This window comes from Oncorhynchus tshawytscha, linkage group LG16 (genome assembly GCF_018296145.1).
Source record: "Oncorhynchus tshawytscha isolate Ot180627B linkage group LG16, Otsh_v2.0, whole genome shotgun sequence".
Taxonomy (NCBI): Eukaryota; Metazoa; Chordata; class Actinopteri; order Salmoniformes; family Salmonidae; genus Oncorhynchus; species Oncorhynchus tshawytscha.
This window is the reverse complement of record NC_056444.1, coordinates 50638889-50666402: the sequence shown is the minus strand read 5'-3', so window position 1 is coordinate 50666402 and position 27514 is coordinate 50638889. Positions and strand designations below refer to the sequence as shown.

General features: G+C 45.5%; 1 protein-coding gene across 3 annotated transcripts; it reads left to right on the top strand.

Moving 5' to 3' along the window:
- The first annotated feature begins 220 nt into the window (after positions 1–220).
- dalrd3 (DALR anticodon binding domain containing 3) lies at positions 221–19986 on the top strand. Of its 3 annotated transcripts, none has more exons than XM_042299301.1 (14): positions 221–292; positions 2966–3270; positions 3461–3768; positions 4052–4110; positions 4509–4610; positions 5819–5953; positions 12088–12152; positions 12340–12398; positions 13107–13189; positions 13602–13728; positions 16843–16901; positions 17587–17700; positions 18050–18118; positions 18444–19986. In XM_042299301.1, exons 1-14 carry the CDS (start codon positions 245–247, stop codon positions 18561–18563), a joined length of 1653 nt encoding a protein of 550 aa, XP_042155235.1. In that variant the 5' UTR covers positions 221–244; the 3' UTR covers positions 18564–19986. The 3 variants fall into 3 exon arrangements, with proteins under 3 accessions (XP_042155235.1, XP_024262398.1, XP_024262399.1); XM_024406630.2 differs by lacking the exon at positions 221–292 and adding an exon at positions 1362–1857 and having other exon boundaries at positions 18444–19985; XM_024406631.2 differs by lacking the exons at positions 221–292; positions 5819–5953 and adding an exon at positions 1375–1857 and having other exon boundaries at positions 18444–19984.
- Positions 19987–27514: the final 7528 nt, after the last annotated feature.

The following is a 27514-nucleotide window of genomic DNA, read 5'->3' as shown; positions in this document are numbered from 1 at the left end:
CTGCAATGATGGCATTTGAAACAAAATCCTTCTCAGGTTCTTTGGAGTTTCCTTCATTTGCTGTTTTGTCTTTGTGGAATCTTGTCTCACCAGTTTCTTCATCAGTCGATCATACCTTATTTGAATTTCTCAGCTTTCCGCAAAGCATTATCAAGTTTGACATTTGACATGTAAAGATCTTTGTATGTTTTTGAGAGACTTCTTCCAACATTTTTCCTTCCAGCAAGTATTCGACTACTCATTTATGTTGCAGACAATGAGGAAGGAGTATCAGGGCACGCATCAGTGTCAGGTAAGTTAGGGGCAGGTATGTTGGCCTCATGTTCTGGCTGCAACTCATCTGGTGACTGAGGGTGTGTGTTTCCTGGTATGTGGGCCTCATGTTCTGGCTGCAGGTCATCTGGTGACTGAGGGGGTGTGTTTCCTGAGGTCTACATTGCAACTGTTCTCTTTAAAGTCGGTCTTCTTTTCCATTGGTTGCATTTCCATTGCCTTCTCTTGTTTCTTTGTTCTGCTTTGTAAGCTCAGAGATAGATTTCACTTCTCCCTTCTCTTTTTATTTCCAGTATTTCTCCCTGTCTTTTGCAGATGTTCCTGGTATCGTATAGGATAATTTTTTATTTTGTTTCTATATGTCTGTTATTGCTAAAATATACTTAAGTATCAAAAGTAAAAGTATAAATAATTTCAAATTGCTTATATATTAAGCAAACCAGATGGCACCATTTTCAAGTTTTTTAAATGTACGGTAAGCCAGGGTTACGCTCCAACACTCTGACATAATTTACAAACAAAGCTTGTGAGTCATCTTGATCAGAGGCAGTGGAGATGACCAGCCATGTGATACACTGTCACAATATGTTTCCATGGTAACTGAATTAACATTCTCTTCAAAAAACTTTATTAATGAGGAATTTGTCCTCAGTTGTGGAAATGACACCACTACCTAAAGGCAGGTATATTTGGTTTAAAAACAATAGAAAGAGCATACTCACAATACATATTGATATAGATTTAATGTCATCTTTCTCTAGTAGATAACATTAATTAATTACACATTATATAATGTTTTCTCATAGGAAAATATAGTAGAAGCGCAAAAGTCTGGGTCAGGGACAAGGGCAAAACAGTGAACTTGAGGTATAAAATGCATCTGAAATACTTGATAAAGAGGTGTGAAAGAAAAAGTATGGGGTGATTGTAGTGTGAACTTAACAAATAAAGAATAACAAATATAATAATTTAAATTAAATAAAATCACTGCGAGGACATAGAAGTGCCCGTAGTTGCAGAATCACCATTAAATGACCAACATTGTTGATGAATGTTAATTTATTATGAATTTCATATATTGTGCTAAACGGCCAACACTGCCACACACAATATGGCGCCATAAACTCGCGCTTTTGCCCTGCTTCACAAGGAAACGGGACTCAAGGAAACAACATTTGCACTCTACAGTTCCGCATTGTGGTTATCATGCAGTCATTCACAACCAATACGAGATCGATCGACTAGAGCAGAGGAACAAATGTTTTGTCTATTTGAAAAGTTAGCTGTCATAAACACAAATGATTACTATACCGTTTAGCTCAGTTGAAGTGATGATTAGGTTGTGAGTTAGTGATGGAGAACATTGACGAGACACCGTTTCGGATCACCCGTACCGTCCAAGCTCTGGGCTCCGCACTACGGGGAGAGCCTGAAAATGTTCCCGATGCCGGTCAGGGTAGCAGTGACAGAATCTCGAGTGAGCCGGAGAAGCTTTGGTTTAAAGAAAGCAGCGCTAAGAATCTCCAAAACAGGGATTTCTTGTCACCCACTACGGTGCTGAATACGCTTTATGCAGACGGACAGGTCGGTGTGCTAAATAGCTAGCTTCTTAATATTATTATTTAATTCAATTCATTTGAACCCCATTATATTTTTCCTTTGAATCATTTGCAGTTGGATACACTGGTTATAACGCATGGGTTGACAGACAGACACACACACAGTTGACAGCACACGCTTTTCTTTTTGACAGGTTGAAGAGTCTTGAGAGATGTGGAGGCTAATTATTTTACCCCGACCTATCTTCAACATCCACTTGATGATTGTGAACAAAATGGAATTAATACGTTTTCATATTTGAGATCGTTGACATTGTCCTCGTCGACATAACATTTAAACCCTGCGGCAAAAATTATTAACCCCTGACTGGACAAATCTAATGTGGGTCACTCACAGCAAAATGTGGCACCGTGTTTTTACATGGGGTCTATCATCTCGCGAGACGATGTTTGCATGGCATCGCCAAGACTTTGCGAGGTCACAGCCACAAAGTAATAAATCCCGCCTATTTGTACAATTTCTCTTTCTTAAAGTGTGATTTCCAACCTAACCTTAACCACACTGCTAATGTTATGCCTAACTTTAAATTAAGACCAAAAAACGAAGTGTTTGTCTTCATACACTTCTATGATAGACAATTTTGGCTTTGTGACTGTGGTAACTAATGGAAACCCGTTGCTGACGCATGCCAAATCTGGATAGGTATGTAATGTATCAGAAAACCACATCATATGTTATAGCAATCTGTCAGTCGATGACGTGGAACTCAACCATTGGTTGATGCATGCAAAGTCTGAGCAGAGGATCGTGACCAAAGTAGTTGCATGGTTGCATTCCCTGCTCAGACGTTGCATGCGTGCCACGTCATCGAATGTGCCGTCGGGCACCAGATTGCTATATCATATGATGTGGTTCGCTGATACATAAATGACCTATCCAGGCATTGTAAGATCTGGCATATGCCAGCAACGTCTGAGCAGGAGAACACGAACAGACTCATGTAGTAGGCAAATTAGGTATATCCCACTGAAGGCAGAAGGCTACTACTACTGCAATATTGTTTTTGCCTGAATTTGAGAAGAACTGTCTGCTATCCATGGACAGTATGTAAGTGTGATGTGTTTGTGTCTAGGTTCCCCCAGCAGTGATGGGTAGAGTGCTGTCCCTGAAAGGGTGTGGGGTTCTCCCTGTGGCTGGTGGGGAGGTCATGGGAGAGGGGCTGAGGGTGCGGGTTGACCGGATTGCCGCGTTTCAGAAGGTCCTGAGTGGAGTGTCGGCGTACCTGAAGCCTCCTAGCCAGAGACAGGGGGGTGTGGTGCTCAACTGCCCGGCCCTTCACCCCAAACCCAATTTACCCTCCCCGGACACACTCACGCTGGGGCAACTACGCACTGTGCTGCTGACTGACCACTTAGGGGCGCTACTGAGGAGACAGGGGTGAGTTAGGACATGGCTTGATAACTCATCTGGCATTATGTCACTGTCCAGTACATTGTATGTATCCGTGTTGTGTATGTTCATTGCGGTATGTGCCGTCTTGGTTAAATATGTGTTATACTGAGTATAGAGGGTTTTGCATTATCACCATATCATATATCAGTGTTGGTAACGTCCCTGTTTTTCTCAGGTTTACTGTGTCCTGCTGCCCTGTGCTGCCTGAAGATAGCAACATCATCGTCTTCCTCCGAATGCTTGGCGTCGATTGGCCGTCAGTGCCGGTCAGCTGGACCAATGACGAGAGGGAGGAGAAGATGTTGGAGGCTTTACAGAATTCCCCGTACAAAGAAAGAGAGGAGACAGATGGAGGAAGGCGAGAGAGTGAAGGAAAGAAGATGGAGGGAGAGAAGGAGTGGGGGACGCTCAGGGTGAACTTGAAGAGGGTGTTTCAGGAGGAGCAGCTGCCAGGGTATGACCCCAGCCTGGGTACCTGTACAGGTGAGACATGAAGGATCTTTGACCTAGGTTAGGACCTGGGGATTGGTTGTAAATGTGTTAACCTGTGATTAACACATTCATTGGCAAAGACAGAAGGTTTGGGTCAAATTGGTCAATACAATGGAATTATCTCATATGGAAGTAAGTCTATAACATGGCGCCTTTAGATGTGAAACTTACTGTAATGTAGCCGAGGGAAATAAAGCCTCCATAGCTTAACAGTCCATTATAGATTTGACTTAAGGACTGTCTGTAACATAATTCATGTGATTTTTGTCCTCAGTGCAACGAGACAGTGTGTCTCATCTGGCCCAACTGGACAGGGCTACTGCAGACTGCACAGTGAGTCAAGCTTTCTTTTCCCCAACGCTTTAAACATCAAGCTTTACCAGTGTACTACTATAGTAATACTATATCTATGGCCGTGTACTACTATAGTAATACTATATCTATGGCCGTGTACTACTATAGTAATAGTATATCTTTGGCCGTGTACTATTATAGTAATACTATATCTATGGCCGTGGACTACTATAGTAATACTATATCTTTGGCCATGTACTATTATAGTAATACAATATCTATGGCCGTGTACTACTATAGTAATACTATATCTATGGCCGTGTACTATTATAGTAATACTATATCTATGGCCGTGTACTACTATAGTAATACTATATCTATGGCCGTGGACTACTATAACGTCTCATGTTAGGTTTTCACATCTCTTATTGACCTAGGTATCCACAGCAACCGCGGTACATGTCACTTCCTGTCAGGATGAGTTCCGTCAGCAGCAGATAGCGATGCTATGGAGAGCCAGCGGTGCAACAGTGACACAGGTTTGTTTGACACAACGACACATTAACTACCACATAATGGTGATCTGTACTTAATTGTGAAGGACGGGCTCGTGGCAATGTCTGGAGGGGAATCAATGGAATGGTATGAAATACATCAAACACATGGTTTCTATGTGTTTGATGCAAATCCATTTGTTCCGTTCCAGCCATTTTTCTAAGCCGTCCTCCCCTCAGCAGCCTCCACTGTTCACCATACTAACCAATAGAGGTGCACCCAGGGGTGAAAGTAAGCCGATGTGGTCCGGTACAGAGTACCGGCAAAATAAATAGTGTTGAAACAGCTTACCGGTAAAATATGAGACTATCACAATAATTAAAACAAGGATGGAAAGAAAACTAGGCTATTTCACAATCATTTATCATTACCGCCTGTCAGCCGCATGAGAAATGAGCGAATAGTCTTGAAAACGGATGGTATACGCTTCAAAATGCAGTGTGGTTGGAGATGAACACAAACATTTTGCCAAGGCAGAGATGACTGGCTGCCGAGACTGAGAACCGCTCGGACAACAGTGGACACATCAAGTCAATTCAGGCTGTGAATTGTGTCCCTAATGACAATCACAGAATGACATTATACTTTTTGGTGTTTTTAGAGACGTCCCTTTCCATTCACCAAATGGCGGGTGCACAGCGCACTGTTTTTGATGCTGGAATTATGCCGGACGAATGTGCGCAGGTAGCCTACTTTTTAAAGTGAATTGTTTGACAATCAGATGAAAAGGTAAGACATTTTCACAGCTAAATGACATGTCGTTACTGTTACTCCCATGCAAGCACGTGTATGCATAGGATGTCCTGTACTGGGATCCAATGAAATCTACCTTCTCCACTGCGTGCACCAATACATTTGTTTTGATGACTGACCCAAGTACCAAGTGCTTACTCTTGAGGATCAGCCGATGCCTACCAAGTTTCTATCACTCTAAATCTCAAGCTTCTGCTTCCAACCCTGGGAAACTATTCTCCACCTTCTCCTCCCTCCTTAATCCTCCACTTCCCTCCCTCTCTGTGGTCGACTTTGAAAAGAAGGTTGACGACATCCGCTCCTCATTCACTCAGCCTACTGAGCCCACAGAACTACCTGACGCCTTGACCTCTTTCTCCCTTCTCTCTTCCTGCCACGAGTGATGTCCGGCCACCTGACAACCTGCCCACTTGACCCTATTCCCTCGTCCCTTCTCCAGACCATCCCTGGAGACCTTCTCCCATTCATCACTTCCTTCATGAACTCATCCCTGACCGTTTCCCCATCTGACTTTAAGATGGCCAGAGTCAAGAAGCCAACACTCGACTCCTCTGACGTCAAAAACAACAGACCGGTAATCCCTTCTTTCTTTTCTTCCCAAAACACTTCTGTTCTGTCTCTGACCAACTCTCTTGTTGTCTCTCTCAGAACGATCTTCTTGACCCTTAACGAGTCATTTTTCAAGGCCGCTCGCTCAACTGAGACCGCTCTCCTCTGTGTCTGCTCTGCCAAAGCTGACTCTCTCTCCTCTGTGTCTGCTCTGCCAAAGCTGACTCTCTCTCCTCTGTGTCTGCTCTGCCAAAGCTGACTCTCTCTCCTCTGTTCTTATCCTCTTAGATCGATCCGTTGCCTTCGACACCGTGGACCAATAGATCCCCCCTTCTGACACCCAGGTGGCGAAACGCATCTCAGCTTGGATGTGCAAAGAACCTTGGTGTGACCCTGGATAACTCCCTGTCGTTCTCTGCAAACATCAAAGCAGTGACTCGCTCCTGCAGGTTCATGCTCTACAACATCCATAGAGTAGGACCTTTCCTCACAACTGATAAAACACACAGGTGCAAAGTCAAAGGTGACTTATAATGACTTATAATGACTTCCGGCGCCGACAGAGATGGCCGCCTCGCTTCGCGTTCCTAGGAAACTATGCAGTTTTTTGTTTTTTTACGTGTTATTTCTTACACTAGTACCCCAGGTCATCTTAGGTTTCTTTACATACAGCCGAGAAGAACTACTGAATATGAGATCAGCGTCAACTCACCATCAGTACGACCAAGAATATGTTTTTCGCGATGCGGATCCTGTGTTCTGCCTTACAACCAGTGTAACCGAGTGGATCACATGCAGCGACCAAAAAAAAAAAACTCAGAAAAAGAGGGAAACGAAGCGGTCTTCTGGTCAGACTCCGGAGACGGGCACATCGTGCACCACTCCCTAGCATTCTTCTTGCCAATGTCCAGTCTCTTGACAACAAGGTTGATGAAATCCGAGCAAGGGTAGCATTCCAGAGGGACATCAGAGACTGTAACGTTCTTTGCTTCACGGAAACATGGCTAACTGGAGAGACGCAATCCGAAGCGGTGCAGCCAGCGGGTTTCTCCACGCATCGCGCCGACAGAAACAAACATCTTTCTGAAGACGGGCGGGGTCGTATGTCTTATGGCCAACGTGACATGGTGTGATGAAAGAAACATACAGGAACTCAAATCCTTCTGTTCACCTGATTTAGAATTCCTCACAATCAAATGTAGACCGCATTATCTACCAAGAGAATTCTCTTCGATTATAATCACAGCCGTATATATCCCCCCCCAAGCAGACACATCGATGGCTCTGAACGAACTTTATTTAACTCTCTGCAAACTGGAAACGATTTATCCGGAGGCTGCATTCATTGTAGCTGGGGATTTTAACAAGGCTAATCTGAAAACAAGACTCCCTAAATTTTATCAGCATATTGATTGCGCAACCAGGGGTGGAAAGACCCTGGATCATTGTTACTCTAACTTCCGCGACGCATATAAGGCCCTGCCCCGCCCCCTTTCGGAAAAGCTGACCACGACTCCATTTTGTTGATCCCTGCCTACAGACAGAAACTAAAACAAGAAGCTCCCACGCTGAGGTCTGTCCAACGCTGGTCCGACCAAGCTGACTCCACACTCCAAGACTGCTTCCATCACGTGGACTGGGAGATGTTTCGTATTGCGTCAGACAACAACATTGACGAATACGCTGATACGGTGTGCGAGTTCATTAGAACGTGCGTTGAAGATGTCGTTCCCATAGCAATGATTAAAACATTCCCTAACCAGAAACCGTGGATTGATGGCAGCATTCGTGTGAAACTGAAGGCACGAACCACTGCTTTTAATCAGGGCAAGGTGTCTGGTAACATGACTGAATACAAACAGTGCAGCTATTCCCTCCGCAAGGCTATCAAACAAGCTAAGCGCCAGTACAGAGACAAAGTAGAATCTCAATTCAACGGCTCAGACACAAGAGGTATGTGGCAGGGTCTACAGTCAATCACGGACTACAGGAAGAAACCCAGCCCAGTCACGGACCAGGATGTCTTGCTCCCAGGCAGACTAAATAACTTTTTGCCCGCTTTGAGGACAATACAGTGCCACTGACACGGCCTGCAACGGAAACATGCGGTCTCTCCTTCACTGCAGCCGAAGTGAGTAAGACATTTAAACGTGTTAACCCTCGCAAGGCTGCAGGCCCAGACGGCATCCCCAGCCGCGCCCTCAGAGCATGCGCAGACCAGCTGGCCGGTGTGTTTACGGACATATTCAATCAATCCCTATACCAGTCTGCTGTTCCCACATGCTTCAAGAGGGCCACCATTGTTCCTGTTCCCAAGAAAGCTAAGGTAACTGAGCTAAATGACTACCGCCCGTAGCACTCACATCCGTCATCATGAAGTGCTTTGAGAGACTAGTCAAGGACCATATCACCTCCACCCTACTTGACACCCTTGACCCACTCCAATTTGCTTACCGCCCAAATAGGTCCACAGACGATGCAATCTCAACCACACTGCACACTGCCCTAACCCATCTGGACAAGAGGAATACCTATGTGAGAATGCTGTTCATCGACTACAGCTCGGCATTCAACACCATAGTACCCTCCAAGCTCGTCATCAAGCTCGAGACCCTGGGTCTCGACCCCGCCCTGTGCAACTGGGTACTGGACTTCCTGACGGGCCGCCCCCAGGTGGTGAGGGTAGGCAACAACATCTCCTCCCCGCTGATCCTCAACACTGGGGCCCCACAAGGGTGCGTTCTGAGCCCTCTCCTGTACTCCCTGTTCACCCACGACTGCGTGGCCATGCACGCCTCCAACTCAATCATCAAGTTTGCGGACGACACAACAGTGGTAGGCTTGATTACCAACAACGACGAGACGGCCTACAGGGAGGAGGTGAGGGCCCTCGGAGTGTGGTGTCAGGAAAATAACCTCACACTCAACGTCAACAAAACTAAGGAGATGATTGTGGACTTCAGGAAACAGCAGAGGGAACATCCCCCATCCACATCGATGGAACAGTAGTGGAGAGGGTAGCAAGTTTTAAGTTCCTCGGCATACACATCACAGACAAACTGAATTGGTCCACTCACACAGACAGCATCGTGAGGAAGGCGCAGCAGCGCCTCTTCAACCTCAGGAGGCTGAAGAAATTCGGCTTGTCACCAAAAGCACTCACAAACTTCTACAGATGCACAATCGAGAGCATCCTGGCGGGCTGTATCACCGCCTGGTATGGCAACTGCACCGCCCTCAACCGTAAGGCTCTCCAGAGGGTAGTGAGGTCTGCACAACGCATCACCGGGGCAAACTACCTGCCCTCCAGGACACCTACACCACCCGATGCTACAGGAAGGCCATAAAGATCATCAAGGACATCAACCACCCGAGCCACTGCCTGTTCACCCCGCTGCCATCCAGAAGGCGAGGTCAGTACAGGTGCATCAAAGCTGGGACAGAGAGACTGAAAAACAGCTTCTATCTCAAGGCCATCAGACTGTTAAACAGCCACCACTAACATTGAGTGGCTACTGCCAACACACTGTCAATGACACTGACTCTACTCCAGCCACTTTAATCATGGGAATTGATGGGAAATGATGTAAATATATCACTAGCCACTTTAAACAATGCTACCTTATATAATGTTACTTACCCTACATTGTTCATCTCATATGCATACGTTGATACTGTACTCTATATCATCGACTGCATCCTTATGTAATACATGTATCACTAGCCACTTTAACTATGCCACTTGGTTTACATACTTATCTCATTTGTATATACTGTACTCGATATCATCTACTGTATCTTGCCTATGCTGCTCTGTACCATCACTCATTCATATATCCTTATGTACATATTCTTTATCCCCTTACACTGTGTATGACAGTAGTTTTTTTGGAATTGTTAGTTAGATTACTTGCTCGTTATTACTGCATTGTCGGAACTAGAAGCACAAGCATTTCGCTACACTCGCATTAACATCTGCTAACCATGTGTATGTGACAAATAAAATTTGATTTGATTTAAAGACGAGGACCAAGAGAAAGAGAGAAGGAGTACGCTGGTGTAGTGTCCACAACTAAATAATCATTGTGGAATCTGAAAAGGCACGTATATTGAAAGCATGACGGTGTACTTACTACGTGCACATGCTAAAAGAAAGGAACGAACTGGGTAGATAACTAAGTGTGTCACTGTAGCAAAGTATTTCAAAACTAAAAATCAGATCTCTTAAACGTTTAGCAAATGTTTTGTTCTATTATCTATACATTAGGCCATAATTGATTTTGGGCCTGTTAGGCCTGGCATATTCTCACGTTCAAGGAGCTTTCCATTATGATCGGGTTATTTTGCCTAAAAAGCTTTAGGCCTACTTATAGAGAAAGGAATAGAAAAACGATTCTGCATCTCTGCTCAGCCAGGCAAGAATGGCCAAAAGGGTGTTTAGCATCCCCAGTGGCTCTACAAGTGTGGAGAGGATATTCTCTGCTGCTCTCCGGCTCTCCAGGGACCATCACATAAGCCTGAAACCACAGACTGGCCAAACTCGTGTTCCTAAAAATGTATTCTAAAAATGAATTCAAATTCACTAACAAGTCATTTTCCATTTAATTTGTATTTAATTTGAAGTAAATCACAGCCTATTATGCGCAATTTATAGACTACAATGATTTAACACAACAAAATGTTGTTTAAAATGGTGAGCGCTTTATGTCCCTACCAGCCTATTGTCACACTCGCAAATGCTTCACTGTGTATTTATTTGTAGGCAAAAGCCTTGAAATAATAGAGCCTAAATAATTCCTTCTTAGGCTCCCTGTCTGTCTCCTGACCTATTTAGGGTGCTGTTTAGTAATCTGATTTGAAATGATGCGCTTCTTACATTCAGCTTTTCATGTTTATTCAAATACTTTTCATTCAAATCCATATGATTTGGTTTCAATACTTCAAAACCAAATGGTAGGTCCAGGTAGTCAGAAAAATAGATGGGTGTTGGTAAATTTTTATGAATTTTGATTTTAATGAATGGAGCGGATGTTTTTTGTTGTTGTGAGTGCGGAGCGATTTTTAACGGAGCGGTTGGAAAGGACATGGGAGCGCTCAACTCCGCTCACATGCTCTGCATCGAACCCATGCATATGATCCAGAATGCTGCAGCCCGGCTGGTGTTCGGCCTTCCTAAGGTCTCCCATGTCGCCCCGCTCCTCCGCACACTCCGCTGGCTTTCAGTGGAATCTCGCATCATCTTCAAGACCCTGGTGCTTGCCTATGGAGCAGCAAGAGGAACGGCCTTCAGGCTATGCTCAAAACCCTACACCCCCAACAGGAGCACTCCTGCCACCTCTGGTCTCTTGGCCCTCCCACTCCTACGGGATGGCAGTTCCCACTCAGCCCAGTCAATGATCTTCTCTGTCCTGGCACCCCAATGGTGGAACAAGCTTCCCCCTAAAGTAAGGGGGAAAACGTCTGAAACCCGCCCTCTTTGAAGAGTACCTTTTTAAAGCTAAAATATGTAACTTATTGGCCGACCCGACCAAATCCACATAGAAATGTGTGTTGTAGATCTGTCATTCTCATTGAAAGCAAGTCTAAGAAGCAGTAGATCTGCTTTATGTGCGCTATTTTTATGCTGCCAGTTCTTAAGTTTAGTTTTTGTGTCTTTTACTTTCGGTTTTGTACACTAGCTTCAAACAATATTTGGCGTTATATAAATAGATTTCACAGCGTTTTAGATGTTACAATGGTTCTCTACACTATAGTTGATTGTTTTGTCACATGAACTAAAATTAGGCGAACTATTAGAATTTTAGCAACCAGGAAATGAGGGCGTGATTTCTGCATAATGCAGCTTTAAATAACTCAAGGCGCCCCTCCAAAATGAAAGAAAAAGGCACTGGTTCTAATAGCAAGGACTTTGCTGATTTTAAACACTTTGTTGAGGGAAAAATGTACTTAAACCGATTGTGATGGGTTGTTGTCTCACCTTGCCATCTTAAGATATGCACTAATTGTAAGTTGCGCCGGATAAGAGCGTCTGCTAAATTACTCAAATGTGAAACTGTTGACAATATTGCTTTATGCATCCACAAAACAGTCTCTCAACCTATCCCGGCTGCAACCAGATACATTATGAGGGAACCAGTTTTCCCTCTTTCTGTTTCTCAGAGGCATCTAGTTTGTGGACCAGTGAAGACTCCTGGAAGTCACCTCAGTGCGGCCCAGTATCTCCAGTAAGAACTACATCCAGTTTTATCCATTTGATTTCTCTTTAGTCCCCAGCACCTTAAGTATATCACTGTTCTCCACCGTCTGCATGGAGGTAGTCTTTTCACATCTCAAATGTAGTCTCTTCAGATCTCCTCGAGCCTCTGTATGTGTGTCTGTCTCATCGGGTCTTTGTTCGACCCTGTCCTATAGACTGAGAAGAGTGCAGATGAAGGAGGCCTCAGAGATGAAGTACGGAGAACAAGTCGAAGGTGAGTGTGCTCAATTTGTCTGAAGTGCACTTTGTAACGCGTGTGTACTTTTTAATGTGTATGAGACGCACTGATTTGTATGATTAGGCAGTGGTGAAAAGTACTTAAGTAAAAATACTTTAGTGTACTACTTAAGTAGTTTTGGGGGGTATCTGTACTTTACTATTTATATTTTTGAGAACTTTTACTTCACTGTATTCCTAAAGAAAATAATGTACTTTTTACTCCATACATTTTCCCTGACACCCAAAAGCACTCGTTACATTTTGACAGGAAAATGGTCCAATTCACCTAAGAGAACATCCCTGGTCACCCCTACTGCCTCTGATCTGGCGGACTCACTAAACATAAATGCTTTGTTTGTAAATTCATGTCTGAGTGTTGGACTGTGCTCCTGACTATCCGTAAATAAATAAAAAAACAAGAAAATGGTGCCGTCTGGTTTGCATAATATAATATAAGAAATTTGAATGAATGAATGCTTTTACTTTTGATACTTATGTTTATTTAGCAAATCCATTTACTTTTGATACTTAAGTATATTTTAAACCAAATATGTTTAGACTTTTACTCAAGTACTATTTTACTGGGTCATTTTCTATTAGGGTATCTTTACTTTTACTCAAGTAGAGCATTTGAGTACTTTTTCCACGACTGATTAGGGTATGTGATTTCTTTCCTTAATTAATACTCCAAATCATTTTCCAGGCCAGACTTGGGATGACATCATCAAGGTCATGACCTCAGCCACTGTGAGGTTTGAGCTGCTCTCAACGGTCCATATGAGCCCGGTGAGTCTTAGCTGTGCCACTAGAGATTCTGGGTTCGAGTCCAGGCTCTGTTGCAGCCGGGCGCGACCGGGAGACCCATGGGGTGGCGCACAATTGTCCGGGTTCGGGTCGGGCTTGGCCGACAGGGATGTCCTTGTCCCATTGTGCACTAGCGACTCCTGTGGCGTGCCGGGCATTGTGCATGCTGACACGGTCGCCATGTCTACGGTGTTTCCTCCGACACATTGGTGCGGCTGGCTTCCGGGTTAAGTGAGCATTGTGTTTATGTGTGTGTGTGTGCAGTTGTACACACCGATAATCATGTGTGTGAACTGGTAGCGTGCTGGCCTACCTTGCTCTCCAGGGGGCTTGTGCCTGGCTGGTGTTGTGTGGAGTCAAGAGCTGTCAGACTGACAACTGTTTTAACACACAGGTCACCCTGGACGTGCAGAGGGAAGGCAGTGTGTCCACCAAAGGCCCCAGAGGCGGAGTCTTTGTCATGTACAACTGTGCTCGGCTCCACACCCTCTTTGACAGTTACGAGCGAGGCATGGAGAAGGGTGAGACACGCAAGGCAACACGATGATGATATGGTCATTTAGTAGACGTGACTGACTGGCTTATCCGCAGTGACTCACGGTACTGTATATTTCTAGTCCAACCACAATCTAACACCTCCACACCCAACGGAACCACACAGTTGTACATACACTACCAATATAAAATAATATCAAATCAATCCAAGTTGTATTAGTCACATGCGCCGAATACAACAGCTGTAGTAGACCTTACAGTGAAATGCTTACTTACAGGCCCTAACCAACAGTGCAGTTACAAAAAATACAGATAAGAATAAGAGACTAAAAAAGTAACAAGTAATTAAAGAGCAGTGGTAAAAAATAACAATATATACAGGGGGGTGCCGGTACAGAGTCAATGTGCGGTGTCACCGGTTAGTTGAGGTAGTGTGTACATGTAGGAAGAGTTAATTAAAGTGACTATGCATAGATGACAACAGAGTGTGTCAGTGGTGTTATGGGGGAGGGAGGGGGGGGGAATGCAAATAGTCTGGGTAGCCATTTGACTAGATGGTCAGAAGTCTTATGGCTTGGGGGTAGAAGCTGTTTAGAAGCCTTTTGGACCTAGACTTGGCGCTCAAGTACCGCTTGCCGTGTGGTAGCAGAGAGAACAGTCTATGACTAGGATGGCTGGAGTCTTTGACAATTTTTAGGGCCTTCCTCTGACACCACCTGGTATAGAGGTCCTGGATGGCAGGAAGCTTGGTCCCAGTGATGTATTGGGCTGTTCACACTACCCTCTGTAGTGCCTTTCGGTCAGAGGCCGAGCAGTTGCAATACCAGGCATTGACGCAACCAGTCAGGATGCTCTCGATGGTGCAGCTGTAGAACCTTTTGAGGATCTGAGGACCCATGCGCAATATTTTTTCAGTCTCTGGTGTGCTCAGTCCTCTTTTTCCTGTAGTCCACAATCATCTCCTTTGTCTTGATCACGTTGAGGGAGAGGTTGTTGTCCTGGCACCACACGGAGAGGTCTCTGACCTCCCAATAGGCTGCCTTGTTGTTGTCGGTGTTCAGGCCTACCACTGTTGTGTCGTTGGCAAATTTAATGAGGGTGTTGGAGTTGTGCCTGGCCGTCATGAGTGAACAGGGAGTACAGTAGGGGCTGAGCACACACTCCTGAGGGGCCCCTGTGTTGAGGATTAGCGTTGCGCATGTGTTGTTACCTACCCTTACCACCTGGGGGCGGCTCGTCAGGAAGTCCAGAATCCAGTTGCAGAGGGAGGTGTTTAGTCCCAGGGTCCTTAGCTTATTGATGAGCTTTGAGGGCACTGTGGTGTTGAACGCTGAGCTGTTGTCAATGAATAGCATTCTCACATAGGTGTTCTTTTTGTCCAAGTGGGAAAGGGCAATGTGGAGTGCAATCGAGATTGCATCATCTGTAGATCTATTGCGGCGGTATGTTAATTGGAGTGGGTCTAGGGTTTCTGGGATGATGGTGTTGATGTGAGCCATGACCAGCCTTTCTAAGCACTTCATGGCAACAGACGTAAGTGCTATGGATTGGTAGTCATTTAGGCAGGTTACCTTAGTATTCTTGGGCACAGGCACTATGGTGGTCTGCTTGAAACATGTTGGTATTAGACTTGGACAGGGAGAGGTTGAAAATGTCAGTGAAGATACTTTCTAGTTGGTCAGCACATGCTCGCAGTACACATCCTGGAAATCTGTCTGGTCCTGCGGCCTTGTGAATGTTGACCTGTCTAAAGGTCTTACATCGGCTGCGGAGAGGCTGATCACACAGTCTTCCGGTACAGCTGGTGCTCTCATGCATGTTTCAGTGTTATTTGCCTCGAAGCGAGCATAGAAATAGTTCAGCTTGTCCGGTAGGCTTGTGTCACTGGTGAGCTCTCGGCTGTGCTTCCCTTTGTAGTCTGTAATGGTTTGCAGGCCCTGCCACATTCGACGAGCATCGGAGCCGGTGTAGTACGACTCGATCTCAGTCCTGTACTGACGCTTTGCCTGTTTGATGGTTCGTCGGAGGGCATAGAGGGATTTCTTATAAGCTTCCGGGTTAGAGTCCCGCTCCTTGAAAGCGGCAACTCTAGCCTTTAGCTCAGTGCGGATGCTGCCTGTAATCCATGGTTTCTGGTTGGGGTATGTACGTACGGTCACTGTGGGGATGACGTCATCGGTGCACTTATTGATGAAGCCAGTGGCAGATATGCTGTACTCCTCAATGCCATCGGAGGAATCCCAGAACATATTCCGGTCTGTGCTAGCAAAACAGTCCTGTAGCTTAGCATCTGCTTCATCTGACCACTTTTTTATTGATCTAGTCACTGGTGCTTCCTGCTTTAGTTTTTGTTTGTAAGCAGGAATCAGGAGGATGGAATTATGGCCAGATTTGCCAAATGGAGGGCGAGGGAGAGCTTTGAATGCATCTCTGTGTGTGGAGTATAGGTGGTACAGAGTTATTTTCCCTCTGGTTGCACATTTAACATGCTGATAGAAATTTGGTAAAACTGATTTAAGTTTCCCTGCATTAAAGTCCCCGGTTACTAGGAGCGCTGCCTCTGGGTGAATGTTTTCTTTTTGCTTATGGTGGAATACAGCTCATGCAATGCTGTATTAGTGCCAGCCTCTGACTGTGGTGGTATGTAAAACAGCTACAAAGAATATATATGAAAACTCTCTCGGTAGGTAATGTGGTCTACAGCTTATCATGAGAAACTCTACCTCAGGCGAGCAATAGCTCGAGACTTCCTTAGATATCGTGCACCAGCTGTTTTTTAACAAAAAAATACATAGACCGCCGCTGTTCTATCCTGCCGGTACATCGTATAACCAGCCAGCTGTATGTTGTTCAGCCACGACGCCGTGAACCATATTTACATACTATTTAGCAGAAGCTTTTATCCAAAGCGACTTAGTCATGTGTGGATACATTTGGTGTGTTAGTGGCCCCAGCGGGAATCGAATCCACGACCCGTGACGTTGCAAACGCCATGCTCTACCGACTGAGCCACACAGGACCACAAACTACCATGTTGTATATGAGTACTAGTCCACACCAAGCAATATAAACAACCTTGATTGTACTATGTGTTTATTGTCACGGTGGATGTTCAGTTCCCATGTATTTGCCTCCCACAGGACTTTACCCTGAAATCCCAGAGGGCTCCCAGTTGGACTTCTCAGCTCTAAAAGAAGAGGTAGGCCCACAGTAGGTGTGCTGATCAAGGATCAGTTTGACCTGGGACCTCCCGAGGGGTGCAGTGGTCTAAGGCACTGCATCGCAGTGCTAGCTGTGCCACTAGAGGTTCTGGGTTCGAGTCCAGGTTCTGTCGCAGCCGGCCGCACCCGGGAGACCCATGGAGTGGCGTACAATTGTTAGGGTCGGGTTTGGCCGGCAGGGATGTCCTTGTCCCATTGTGCACTAGAGACTCCTGTGGCGGGCCGGGCGTAGTGCACGCTGACACGGTTGCCAGGTGCATGGTGTTTCCTCCGACACATTGGTGCGGCTGGCTTCCGGGTTAAGTGGGCATTGTGTCAATAAGCAGTGCGGCTTGGTTGGGTTGTGTTTCGGAGGACGCATGGCTCCCAACCGTCGCCTCTCCCAAGTCTGTACGGGAGTAGCAGCGATGAGACAAGACTGTAACTACCAATTGGATACCATGAAATTGGGGGTAAAAAAATAGATATTTTCAGTTTGACCTTTTTAGGTCATAACTAGATGGACTAGATGGACTAGATGGAGGGAGGATACCTGATCCTGATAGGATACCTGATCCTGATACCTGATCCTAGATCACACTTCTACTCCGAGACGCTTTGTGAATATCTGTGTTTAATTTCTACTTAGGTCCTCTAGAGACTGTCTCTCTTTCTGTTTCACAGGGGGAGTGGCTTCTTCTGTTCAATTACCTCATTCCATTCTCTGAGCTTCTCGACCAATCAGGACAGGTGTTGGAGTGTGATGGAGGGGCCAGAGTCAACCTGAAGACTGAACAGGTGAGGATTTAAAAAGATATATTTGTAGTGTATTGAAATATCAGTTGATGGCAAAAATGAAAACACGAAGCAGACCACACTCTTTGGCCCTTTAAAAACCTGCAGTATGTAAAATATTGTGTGCTATAGACTGGAAAATAAATACATGTGACTCTGGATGGCAACATAACGATGTTTGTTTCCAACATTAGCGCTATTTTCCTAAAGAAGTTAAGTCCGCTTCGTGTTTTGTTTCCTTGCTACGATACTAACGAGTGTCGCGATACTGGTATCGTCCCGGTCCTAGTTGATATAGGTGAATGAATGCTCATTCAATGTATGTTTAATGTGTGTGCAATGTGTCTCTCAGATCTGCAAGTTCCTGGTGTCTCTCAGTAAGGATTTTAGCTCCTATTACAACAGAGTCCACGTCCTTGGGGTGAGTAAACCAGCCATTTTACCTCTGTCTGTCTGGTAGTTAAATTAGGTTAGAGTTAGTGGACAGTACACTGTTAGAGCATGTGTCTCGCAGTATGTAGAACTAAATAAATGTTTGCATGTGTGATGCCCCCTATTGTTTGACACACAGAGATCCATGTGTTTATAGCCTCTGGTCATTCATACCAGGCCTGAAAACATGGCGTACTGGCAGAAAGCACAGCTGACTTGGATTTAAACAGACTAAAGTTCATAGTTTAGTCCATAACATTTAACCTCAATCTGTCTCTCTCTCTCTCTGTCCCCCTCTCTTCCCTTCTCTAAAGGAGCCGTTGCCTCACCTCTTCAATCAGATGTTCTGTCGGCTGCAGTTGTTGAGAGCACTGAGAGAGCTCTACCATCGCGCGTTGGATACGCTTCACCTTCCTCCCATCCGGCAGCTATAGCCACAAATACCCCAACTGTAGCCCCGAATATAGCCCCAACTGTAGCCCCAACAAATGCCCCCAACATACCCCAACAAATGCCCCGAATGTAGCCCCAACATACCCCAACAAATGCCCCAAAATACCCCAACTGTAGCCCCAACAAATGCCCCAACAAATGCCCCAACTGTAGCCCTGACAAATACCCCCAAAATACCCCAACTGTAGCCCCGAATATAGCCCCAACTGTAGCCCCAACAAATGCCCCCAAAATGCCCTGAATATAGCCCCAACAAATGCCCCCAAAATACCCCAACTGTAGCCCCGAATATAGCCCCAACTGTAGCCCCAACAAATGCCCCCAAAATGCCCTGAATATAGCCCCAACAAATGCCCCCAAAATACCCCAACTGTAGCCCCGAATATAGCCCCAACATGCCCCAACAAATGCCCCCAAAATACCCCAACTGTAGCCCCGAATATAGCCCCAACATGCCCCAACAAATGCCCCCAAAAATACCCCAACTGTAGCCCCAACAAATGCCCCCAAATACTCCAACTATGCCCCATGAACTGCCCCAAATATAAGGCCTAATAACTGCCGTAAATTATCACTAGCCTATCCCCTACATGAAATACACATATAAATGTCACTTTTACTACTGTACTGTAGCTATTAGGCTTTTATCCCCCCCAATTAAAACCCTGTGAAGTCCTCTTATGTATATGTGACATACACCTGGTATTACACCCAGTCTATTTACTGTTGATGAAAGAAACTGTAGAGATAATTTGCACCCCTGTGTGAAGCCTTGGTCTCCCCAGACGTATCACCAGTATCTCTGATGCACCACAGATGCAGCCTCTACCAGAGACCCTCACTGCCTTTGAAACGATGAACATCTGCCTGTCTTCGGTCTTCCCTTCTACGATACCATAGACACTATTCCACTAACAGACAACTGCCCTAGAGCCATAGATATAGTATTTACACACACTGTATGTACACCGTGTAAGCACTGCCCCCGTCCTCATCACTAGATATTGCTCCTGGCCACCATGAGCCATTTACTGTCCCCTTCTCCCTTCCCCTCCTACTTGAATAATACAAATATATATATATTTCATTGGAATTGGCTGTGTCAGTATTATATATATATATATATATATATTGTGGTAAACCGTGGGGTGTTGGGTTGAGCGTGCAGAGATTGACACAGAGACAGGGAGGGCTTTAGTCCGCAAAAACAAATATATCAAAGAAATTGCTCTGTCTTCCTTCTCTCTCTTCACCGGTGTCCGTCTCTCACCCGCGGTGTGCCACCGTGCTCCTTTAAAAAAAAAAAAAAAATGTGTCCGTTATTTTACCAGGTAAGTTGACTGAGAACACGTTCTCATTTGCAGCAACGACCTGGGGAATAGTTACAGGGGAGAGGAGGGGGATGAATGAGCCAATTGTAAACTGGGGATTATTAGGTGACCGTGATGGTTGGAGGGCCAGATTGGGAATTTAGCCAGGACAACGGGGTTAACACCCCAACCCTTATGATAAGTGCCATGGGATCTTTAATGACCTCAGAGAGTCAGGACACCCGTTTAACATCCAATTCAAAAGACTGCACCCTACACAGGGCAGTGTCCCCAATTACTGCCCTGGGGTATTGGGATATTTAGTTTTTAGACCAGAGGAAAGAGTGCCTCCTACTGGCCCTCCAACACCACTTCCAGCAGCATCTGGTCTCCCATCCAGGAACTGACCAGGACCAACCCTGCTTAGCTTCAGAAGTAAGCCAGCAGTGGTATGCAGGGTGGTATGCTGCTGGTATTTGGACTCCACGGCTGGTTGGCACTTTCCTCTAATCACCTCCACTTAGAGCTGTCCGTGTCGGGGTGCCCAGCTCCCGTATCCCCAGCAGAGGAAGCCAACGTCGCCTCACGTACCTCCCCTCTATTACCATCCCCCGGGGTAGACCTCCTGGGATACCACAATATATATATGGAATGATACATGTGACATAGACATACCACAATATATATATGGAATGATACATGTGACATAGACTAACCCACCACCACCACCACAGTACTTCTGTTGTGCCAAAGTACTATACAGTACTGTCCCAGATCCCAGTTCTCCATTGTCGCTCTGTGCCATATCTTGGACTGTTGTTATTGTGTACGTTTCTTGTGTTTTTATGGTGACCCGAGCTTTACACGGACTCTCACTCTCTCCCACAATGTTGTCAACTGTGCATTGGGCCAATATATTTTCCACCTAGATCAATAAATGAGTGTTGACCTCGGTGACCCCGCTGCCGTGTGTGTTAAGGTGTGTGTGTGGACCACATTGCAGCAACGTGTGCAGCTATTTGTTCATGTTAAGTGTGAGGAGTTACGGGGCAAGTCTATATAGATGGTTGCGTAACGCCTGGGGATTACGGAAATAATTGGTTATGAGTATAATTAATTTGTAGGCCATATCAGATCACTTCCCCCATCGTAGCGCTTATATAAAAAGATATGTGGATGCTCAAGTTCACACAAGGCAATTAAAATGGACGCCGGGGCCACGCAATTAGAAACGTATCCACATTGACGGCTATAGAGAGTAATTGGTGGTTCAGCCCCTCTCTTCGTCATTAGCTGGTCCTGCCACATCATGCTCTATGCTCTCTGTTTGTCAAATTGAGTGATTATTTTTTCCCCCTCCGCTGGTGTCCTTTTGACCCCCCCCCCATAATGAGACGGGAACAGCTGGCCTTGGAGCTCTCCTCGGGCTGCAGCTGTTTGCTCTCCTCCCAACACAGCCACCACAGGTCCAATTCATTAGGGCACACCGTAGCAATGTAAGAACGAGTCCTTCTGATTGGGACAAGGTTTTCTGACGTCAGACCAAAGCTCTTGAGGCAGGCAGGGTTTTCCAGGGTGTGACACCAAGTTCAGTGTTACACGACCTTTGTGTGGGGAATCGGCTGTTTCTAACATCTGTTCATCCATTTAGCAGGGGAATATACGTCCCCCCCATAGTTGATTAACCATTCTCTTTCATATCTGTGAGTTAGCACATACACAGATTACCATCCGACTGTCTAGAGTTCTGGTCCAACATGACGCAATGCTACGACTTTAGCTTTTGTTATTTTCTGGGAATGGACTGGTTATTCCAGTTTGAAAACGATTTGTGCGTGTGTGTGTGTGTGTGTGTGCGCAGAAGTGTGTGCGTGTGTTCCCATTCCCCACTGCCAATGAGTTAAAAGAGTCTGGACTAGAAGTCTGACGAGACCAGGCAGGGGTGGTGCAGTACACAAACATTGCCACAGGGTGGAGCTCTACTGACAGATATTTTAGCCACCTGACAGTCCACCGGCCTTGCTTTGCATCTCCTCCTATCAAAGCGTTCCAATTGTCCTACCCTGCCTGCTTGTCAATCACTCCCCTCGGGCCTCGGTTGGCCAGAGACAATAGAGGGAGGAGAGAGAGAAAAAGGGACGTGAACATGAAAGCAGTTCAGAAACGAAGGGATGGATACAGAAAGGGAAAGGAGAGCACGCAGTCATCGCTATGAGCAAATCTACTGTCTTAAAGGAGGGAGAAAACAGAGATGAATTGAGGTCAGGGATGCTCACGAGTGTAGAGTGATTCTTTGTGGTTGCCAGAGAGAGAGAGAGCACAGGAGGGTGGGAGAAAAAGAGGGAGTGAGGGAGTAGGCTGGGCTACTGATATTGATGAGTATGTAAGTGCTTTGACTGACTGTGGCTGGGCATACCCAACTGAGCCAGGAAATGACAGGATGAGACTGGGGGTTGGAGGGAGGCTAACTGAGTCTGAGGAGCAGCCAGACACTGTCACAGTGCCAGGCGACTCAAATGATGTCTAACACAAACAACATAATGACTGATATCAGTCGGAACATCCGGGATATTTCCTACTTAATGTGCTTCTTATATGAGTCACAGATCCTCTGAGGGAGTGGTGACTGTGAGGAAGGGATTCTACTGAAAGATAATATAAATTGTCTTTTTATAACGCAGCAGGTTATTTTCAAGGGAACGTGGCTCCTGTTGAGCGTGTCCCAGAGTGCCTTTTGAATGTGCAGGGTGTGGTGAGAGGAGAGCGTGTGACTGTGGGGGTTGGTTGATGGTAGGGGCAGGGGCCCGGAGATGGATAGATTGAATCAGATAAACTCCTCATGCAACAGCTGTCATCCAGCCCTTTTTCTCCCTCTCCCTCTCTCTGTTGCTCTCGTTCTGTTGCTCCCTTTCCTTTCTCTCCTCCTTGCTCTACCCTGGTTGAATACAAAATAGGGAATTGGTTGAACATGATTTGCTTTGTACTGGATACCTAATTGTGAGCAAATGTGACAGACCATCCATTGTTTGAACGAATCCCTGAATTCATACATTATGATTATAACTGTGTATAATTATGTATTTCCCGATTTGGTTCTATCAGACATGTTTATGTACGCATGTGCATGTAAGTGCGCGCATAGGTCTACCCTCTTCACATATTCACGGGCCAAGAAAATAGGCCGAAGGCTGCTTAATACTATATCTGATCAGATCACATTACTGTTCATGGGTATTGATCTTCTCACAGCACTTTGGTTTAATCCAATATCCTCTTAACCAGCCACGTGGTTAGGAAGCTCCTATATCAAACTAACTGCACATCCAGCAATAATGATTTACAGTCAGCATGAGGCCGGGGCTGCGAGGACGCCCTGCTGGGTTCAAGCCCTCCAGGACCCTAGTTGAATAGCTCTGCTTATAGGGATAATACACTTCTTTAGTTAATGCTAATAAAGTCCCATAAAGGCCTAGGGATAGAGATCCATCCATTCAGCTGCTGCCGCTGCTGATCCAATTTGGATTAGTCAGGTTCCCGTCTGAAATGGATCCAGTGTGAACCGGGTCGGCGGCCTCCAGGTGCCAGGCAGATGCAACCCAGACCACAGTAGTGTGATAGGGATCCTCCATCCACCCTGATCTCACTTGACTGTGATCCAGTTAGGGTTAGATCCAGACTGACAGCGCCGTGGCTCTGCAAACTCTCAGACCTGGTAGTTATGGCAACTTTCCACCTGAGACTTACCCCGGGGTGTTTTACCAAAAAGGCTCAGACTTTTGTGTTTCCAGGTCCGGCTGCAGTGTCTCACTGGGCCCTGGCCTCAGTGGATCTGCTCTGACTTAGGGCAAGGATTATCACCCTCTCCAGGTGGACGATTACTACCTTCTCAAGGTGGATGATTATCACCCTCTCAAGGTGGATGATTATCACCCTCTCAAGGTGGATGATTATCACCCTCTCAAGGTGGACGATTACTACCATTTCAAGGTGGACGATTACTACCTTTTCAAGGTGGACGATTACTACCTTTTCATGGTTGATGATTACTACCTTCTCAAGGTGGAAGATTATCACCCTCTCAAGGTGGACGATTACTACCTTCTCAAGGTGGACGATGATCACCCTCTCAAGGTGGACGATTACCACCCTCTCAAGGTGGACGATTACCACCTTCTCAAGGTGGACGATTACCACCTTCTCAAGGTGGATGATTATCACCTCAAGGTGGACGATTACCACCTCAAGGTGGACGATTGTCACCTTCTCAAGGTGGACGATTACCACCTTCTCAAGGTGGATGATTATCACCTCAAGGTGGACGATTACCACCTCAAGGTGGACGATTGTCACCTTCTCAAGGTGGACGATTACCGCCCTCTCAAGGTGGACGATTACCGCCCTCTCAAGGTGGACGATTACCACCCACTCAAGGTGGATGATTACCACTTTCTTAAGGTGGATGATTACCACCTTCTCAAGGTGATAATCGTTCACAGTTAGCCATTGTTATGTACCTACTACTATACCACGTCCAAAGGCACTTAAATATTTTGTCTTGCTCATATACCACCTTCTCACAAAGTCTTGTTGATGCATAGGTTGTTGATTCTGCTCGCCTCATGTCTTTAGTGTCACACTCCTGATGGAAAAAAACAGTTTCCCAGCCCCCCAAAAATAACAGGACTTTTTATATGAACACTGGCAACACACTGGTGTGGGGTAAGTCTCAGGTGGCAATGCCCCCATTATAGTGCTCTAGAATCTCATGATCTCATAAAGCCTACTGATATAGACAGAGTACAAAACATTAAGAACACCTGCTCTTTCCATGACATCGACTGACCAGGTGAATCCAGGTGAAAGCTATGATCCCTTATTGACGTCACTTGTTAAATCCACTTCAGTCAGTTTAGCTGAAGGGGAGGAGACGAGTTAAAGAAGGATTTTTAAGTCTTGAGACAACTGAGACATGGATTGCTTTTGTGTGCCATTCAGAGGATGAATGGGCAAGATTTACGTGTCTTTGAACCGGGTATGGTAGTAGGTGCCAGGCGCACCGGTTTGAGAGTGTCAAGAACTTCATCGCTGCAGGTTTTTTTTCACGCTCAACAGTTTCCCGTGTGTATCAAAAATGATTCACCACCCAAAGGGCATCCAGCCAACTTGACACAACTGTGGGTAGCATTGGAGTCAACGTGGGCCAGCATCCCTGTGGAATGCTTTCGACACCTTGTAGAGTCCATGCTCAGATGAATTGAGGCTGTCCTGAGGGCAAAAAGGGATTGCAACTCAATACTGGGAAGGTGTTCCTAATGTTTTGTACGCTCAGTGTAGATCTCAATCTATATCTATTACAGTCACTCTGTGTTTCTACGTTGTATTTTGAGGATTCAATTTGATCTGGCGTTGGTAATATGCCAATGTGGATTTATGTCCTGAATGTTCCCTTAAAGTGAATGATTTCATTCAATGGAATTTTTACATCCGTGTTTTACCTGAATGTTCACATTCATTCGAATATTTGCAGTTTGATACATTCTATGGGAATGTGCTTGGGGAGTTGTGCATGTGTAGTGAGAGAGCAATGGTGATGAAGGCTGTTCAGGGACTGTAGGGAATATGTAAGGTTTTATGTATTTCTGCGGTGAATTCATTTTCCTCATTCTCTTTTTTTAAATGTCAACTCACTCTCTCTCCCACGCTTCACCCCCACGCCTCTCTGTCTCTCTGTCTCTCTATATATTCCGTGATTTGGGTCACTGGCTGACTAAGAGAGGACACACAGCTGGCCCATAACCCCCCCCACACACACACAAAACTCTCACAGTCTGTAAAATATTTGTTTCCTGTTGTTTGCCCACACTGAACATTAACTTCTCTTTCTCTACCACTCTCCCTTCATCCACCCACTATTTGTATAAACAAAACTCTGTGACCTGTGTGTGTGTGTGTGTGTAAGGGATCCTGCTGCTCTCGTCATCATATCAAGAGATTTTCATTCTATTTGCTTTATGTGTGTGTGTGTAAGGGATCCTGCTGCTCTCTTCATCATATCAAGAGATTTTCATTCTATTTGCTTTATATGTTTATTTGACAGAGAAATCTGTCCAATTTGTTTAGATTTATATGTGTTTTGTGAAAACAGTGAGGGGGGGGGGAGTATTTGATCCCCTGCTGATTTTGTACATTTGCCCACTGACAAAGAAATGATCAGTCTAATTTTAATAGTAGTTTTATTTGAACACTGAGAGACAGAATAACAACAAGAAAATCCAGAAAAGCGCATGTCAAAAATGTTAGAAATTGATTTGCATTTTAATGAGGGAAACAAGTATTTGACCCCCTCTCAATCAGAAAGATTTCTGGCTCCCAGGTGTCTTTTATTCAGGTAATGAGCTGAGATTAGGAGCACACTCTTAAAGGGAGTGCTCCTAATCTCAGTTTGTTACCTGTATAAAAGACACCTGTCCACAGAAGCAATCAATCAATCAGATTCCAAACTCTCCACCATGGCCAAGACCAAAGAGCTCTCCAAGGATGTCAGGGACAAGATTGTAGACCTACACAAGGCTGGAATGGGCTACAAGACCATCGCCAAGCAGCTTGGTGAGAAGGTGACAACAGTTGGTGCGATTATTCGCAAATGGAAGAAACACAATAGAACTGTCAATCTCCCTCGGCCTGGGGCTCCATGCAAGATCTCACCTCGTGGAGTTGCAATGATCATGAGAACGGTGAGGAATCAGCTCAGAACTACACGGGAGGATCTTGTCAATGATCTCAAGGCAGCTGGGACCATAGTCACCAAGAAAGCAATTGGTAACACTGTGCCGTGAAGGACTGAAATCCTGCAGTGCCACAAGGTCCCCCTGCTCAAGAAAGCACATAAACATGCCCGTCTGAAGTTTGCCAATGAACATCTGAATGATTCAGAGGACAACTGTGTGAAAGTGTTGTGGTCAGATGAGACCAAAATGGAGCTCTTTGGCATCAACTCAACTTGCTGTGTTTGGAGGAGGAATGCTGCCTATGACCCCAAGAACACCATCCCCACTGTCAAACATGGAGGTGGAAACATTATGCTTTGGGGGTGTTTTTCTGCTAAGGGGACAGGACAACTTCACCGCATCAAAGGGATGATGGACGGGGCCATGTACCGTCAAATCTTGGGTGAGAACCTCCTTCCCTCAGCCAGGACATTGAAAATGGGTCGTGGATGGGTATTCCAGCATGACAATGGCCCAAAACACACGGCCAAGGCAACAAAGGAGTGGCTCAAGAAGAAGCACATTAAGGTCCTGGAGTGGCCTAGCCAGTCTCCAGACCTTAATCCCATAGAAAATCTGTGGAGGGAGCTGAAGGATTGAGTTGCCAAACGTCAGCCTCAACCTTAATGACTTGGAGAAGATCTGCAAAGAGGAGTGGGACAAAACTGCTCCTGAGATGTGTGCAAACCTGGTGGCCAACTACAAGAAACGTCTGACCTCTGTGATTGCCAACAAGGGTTTTGCCACCAAGTACTAAGTCATGTTTTGCAGAGGGGTCAAATACTTATTTCTCTCATTAAAATGCAAATCAATTTATAACATTTTTGACATGCGTTTTTCTGGATTATTTGGTTG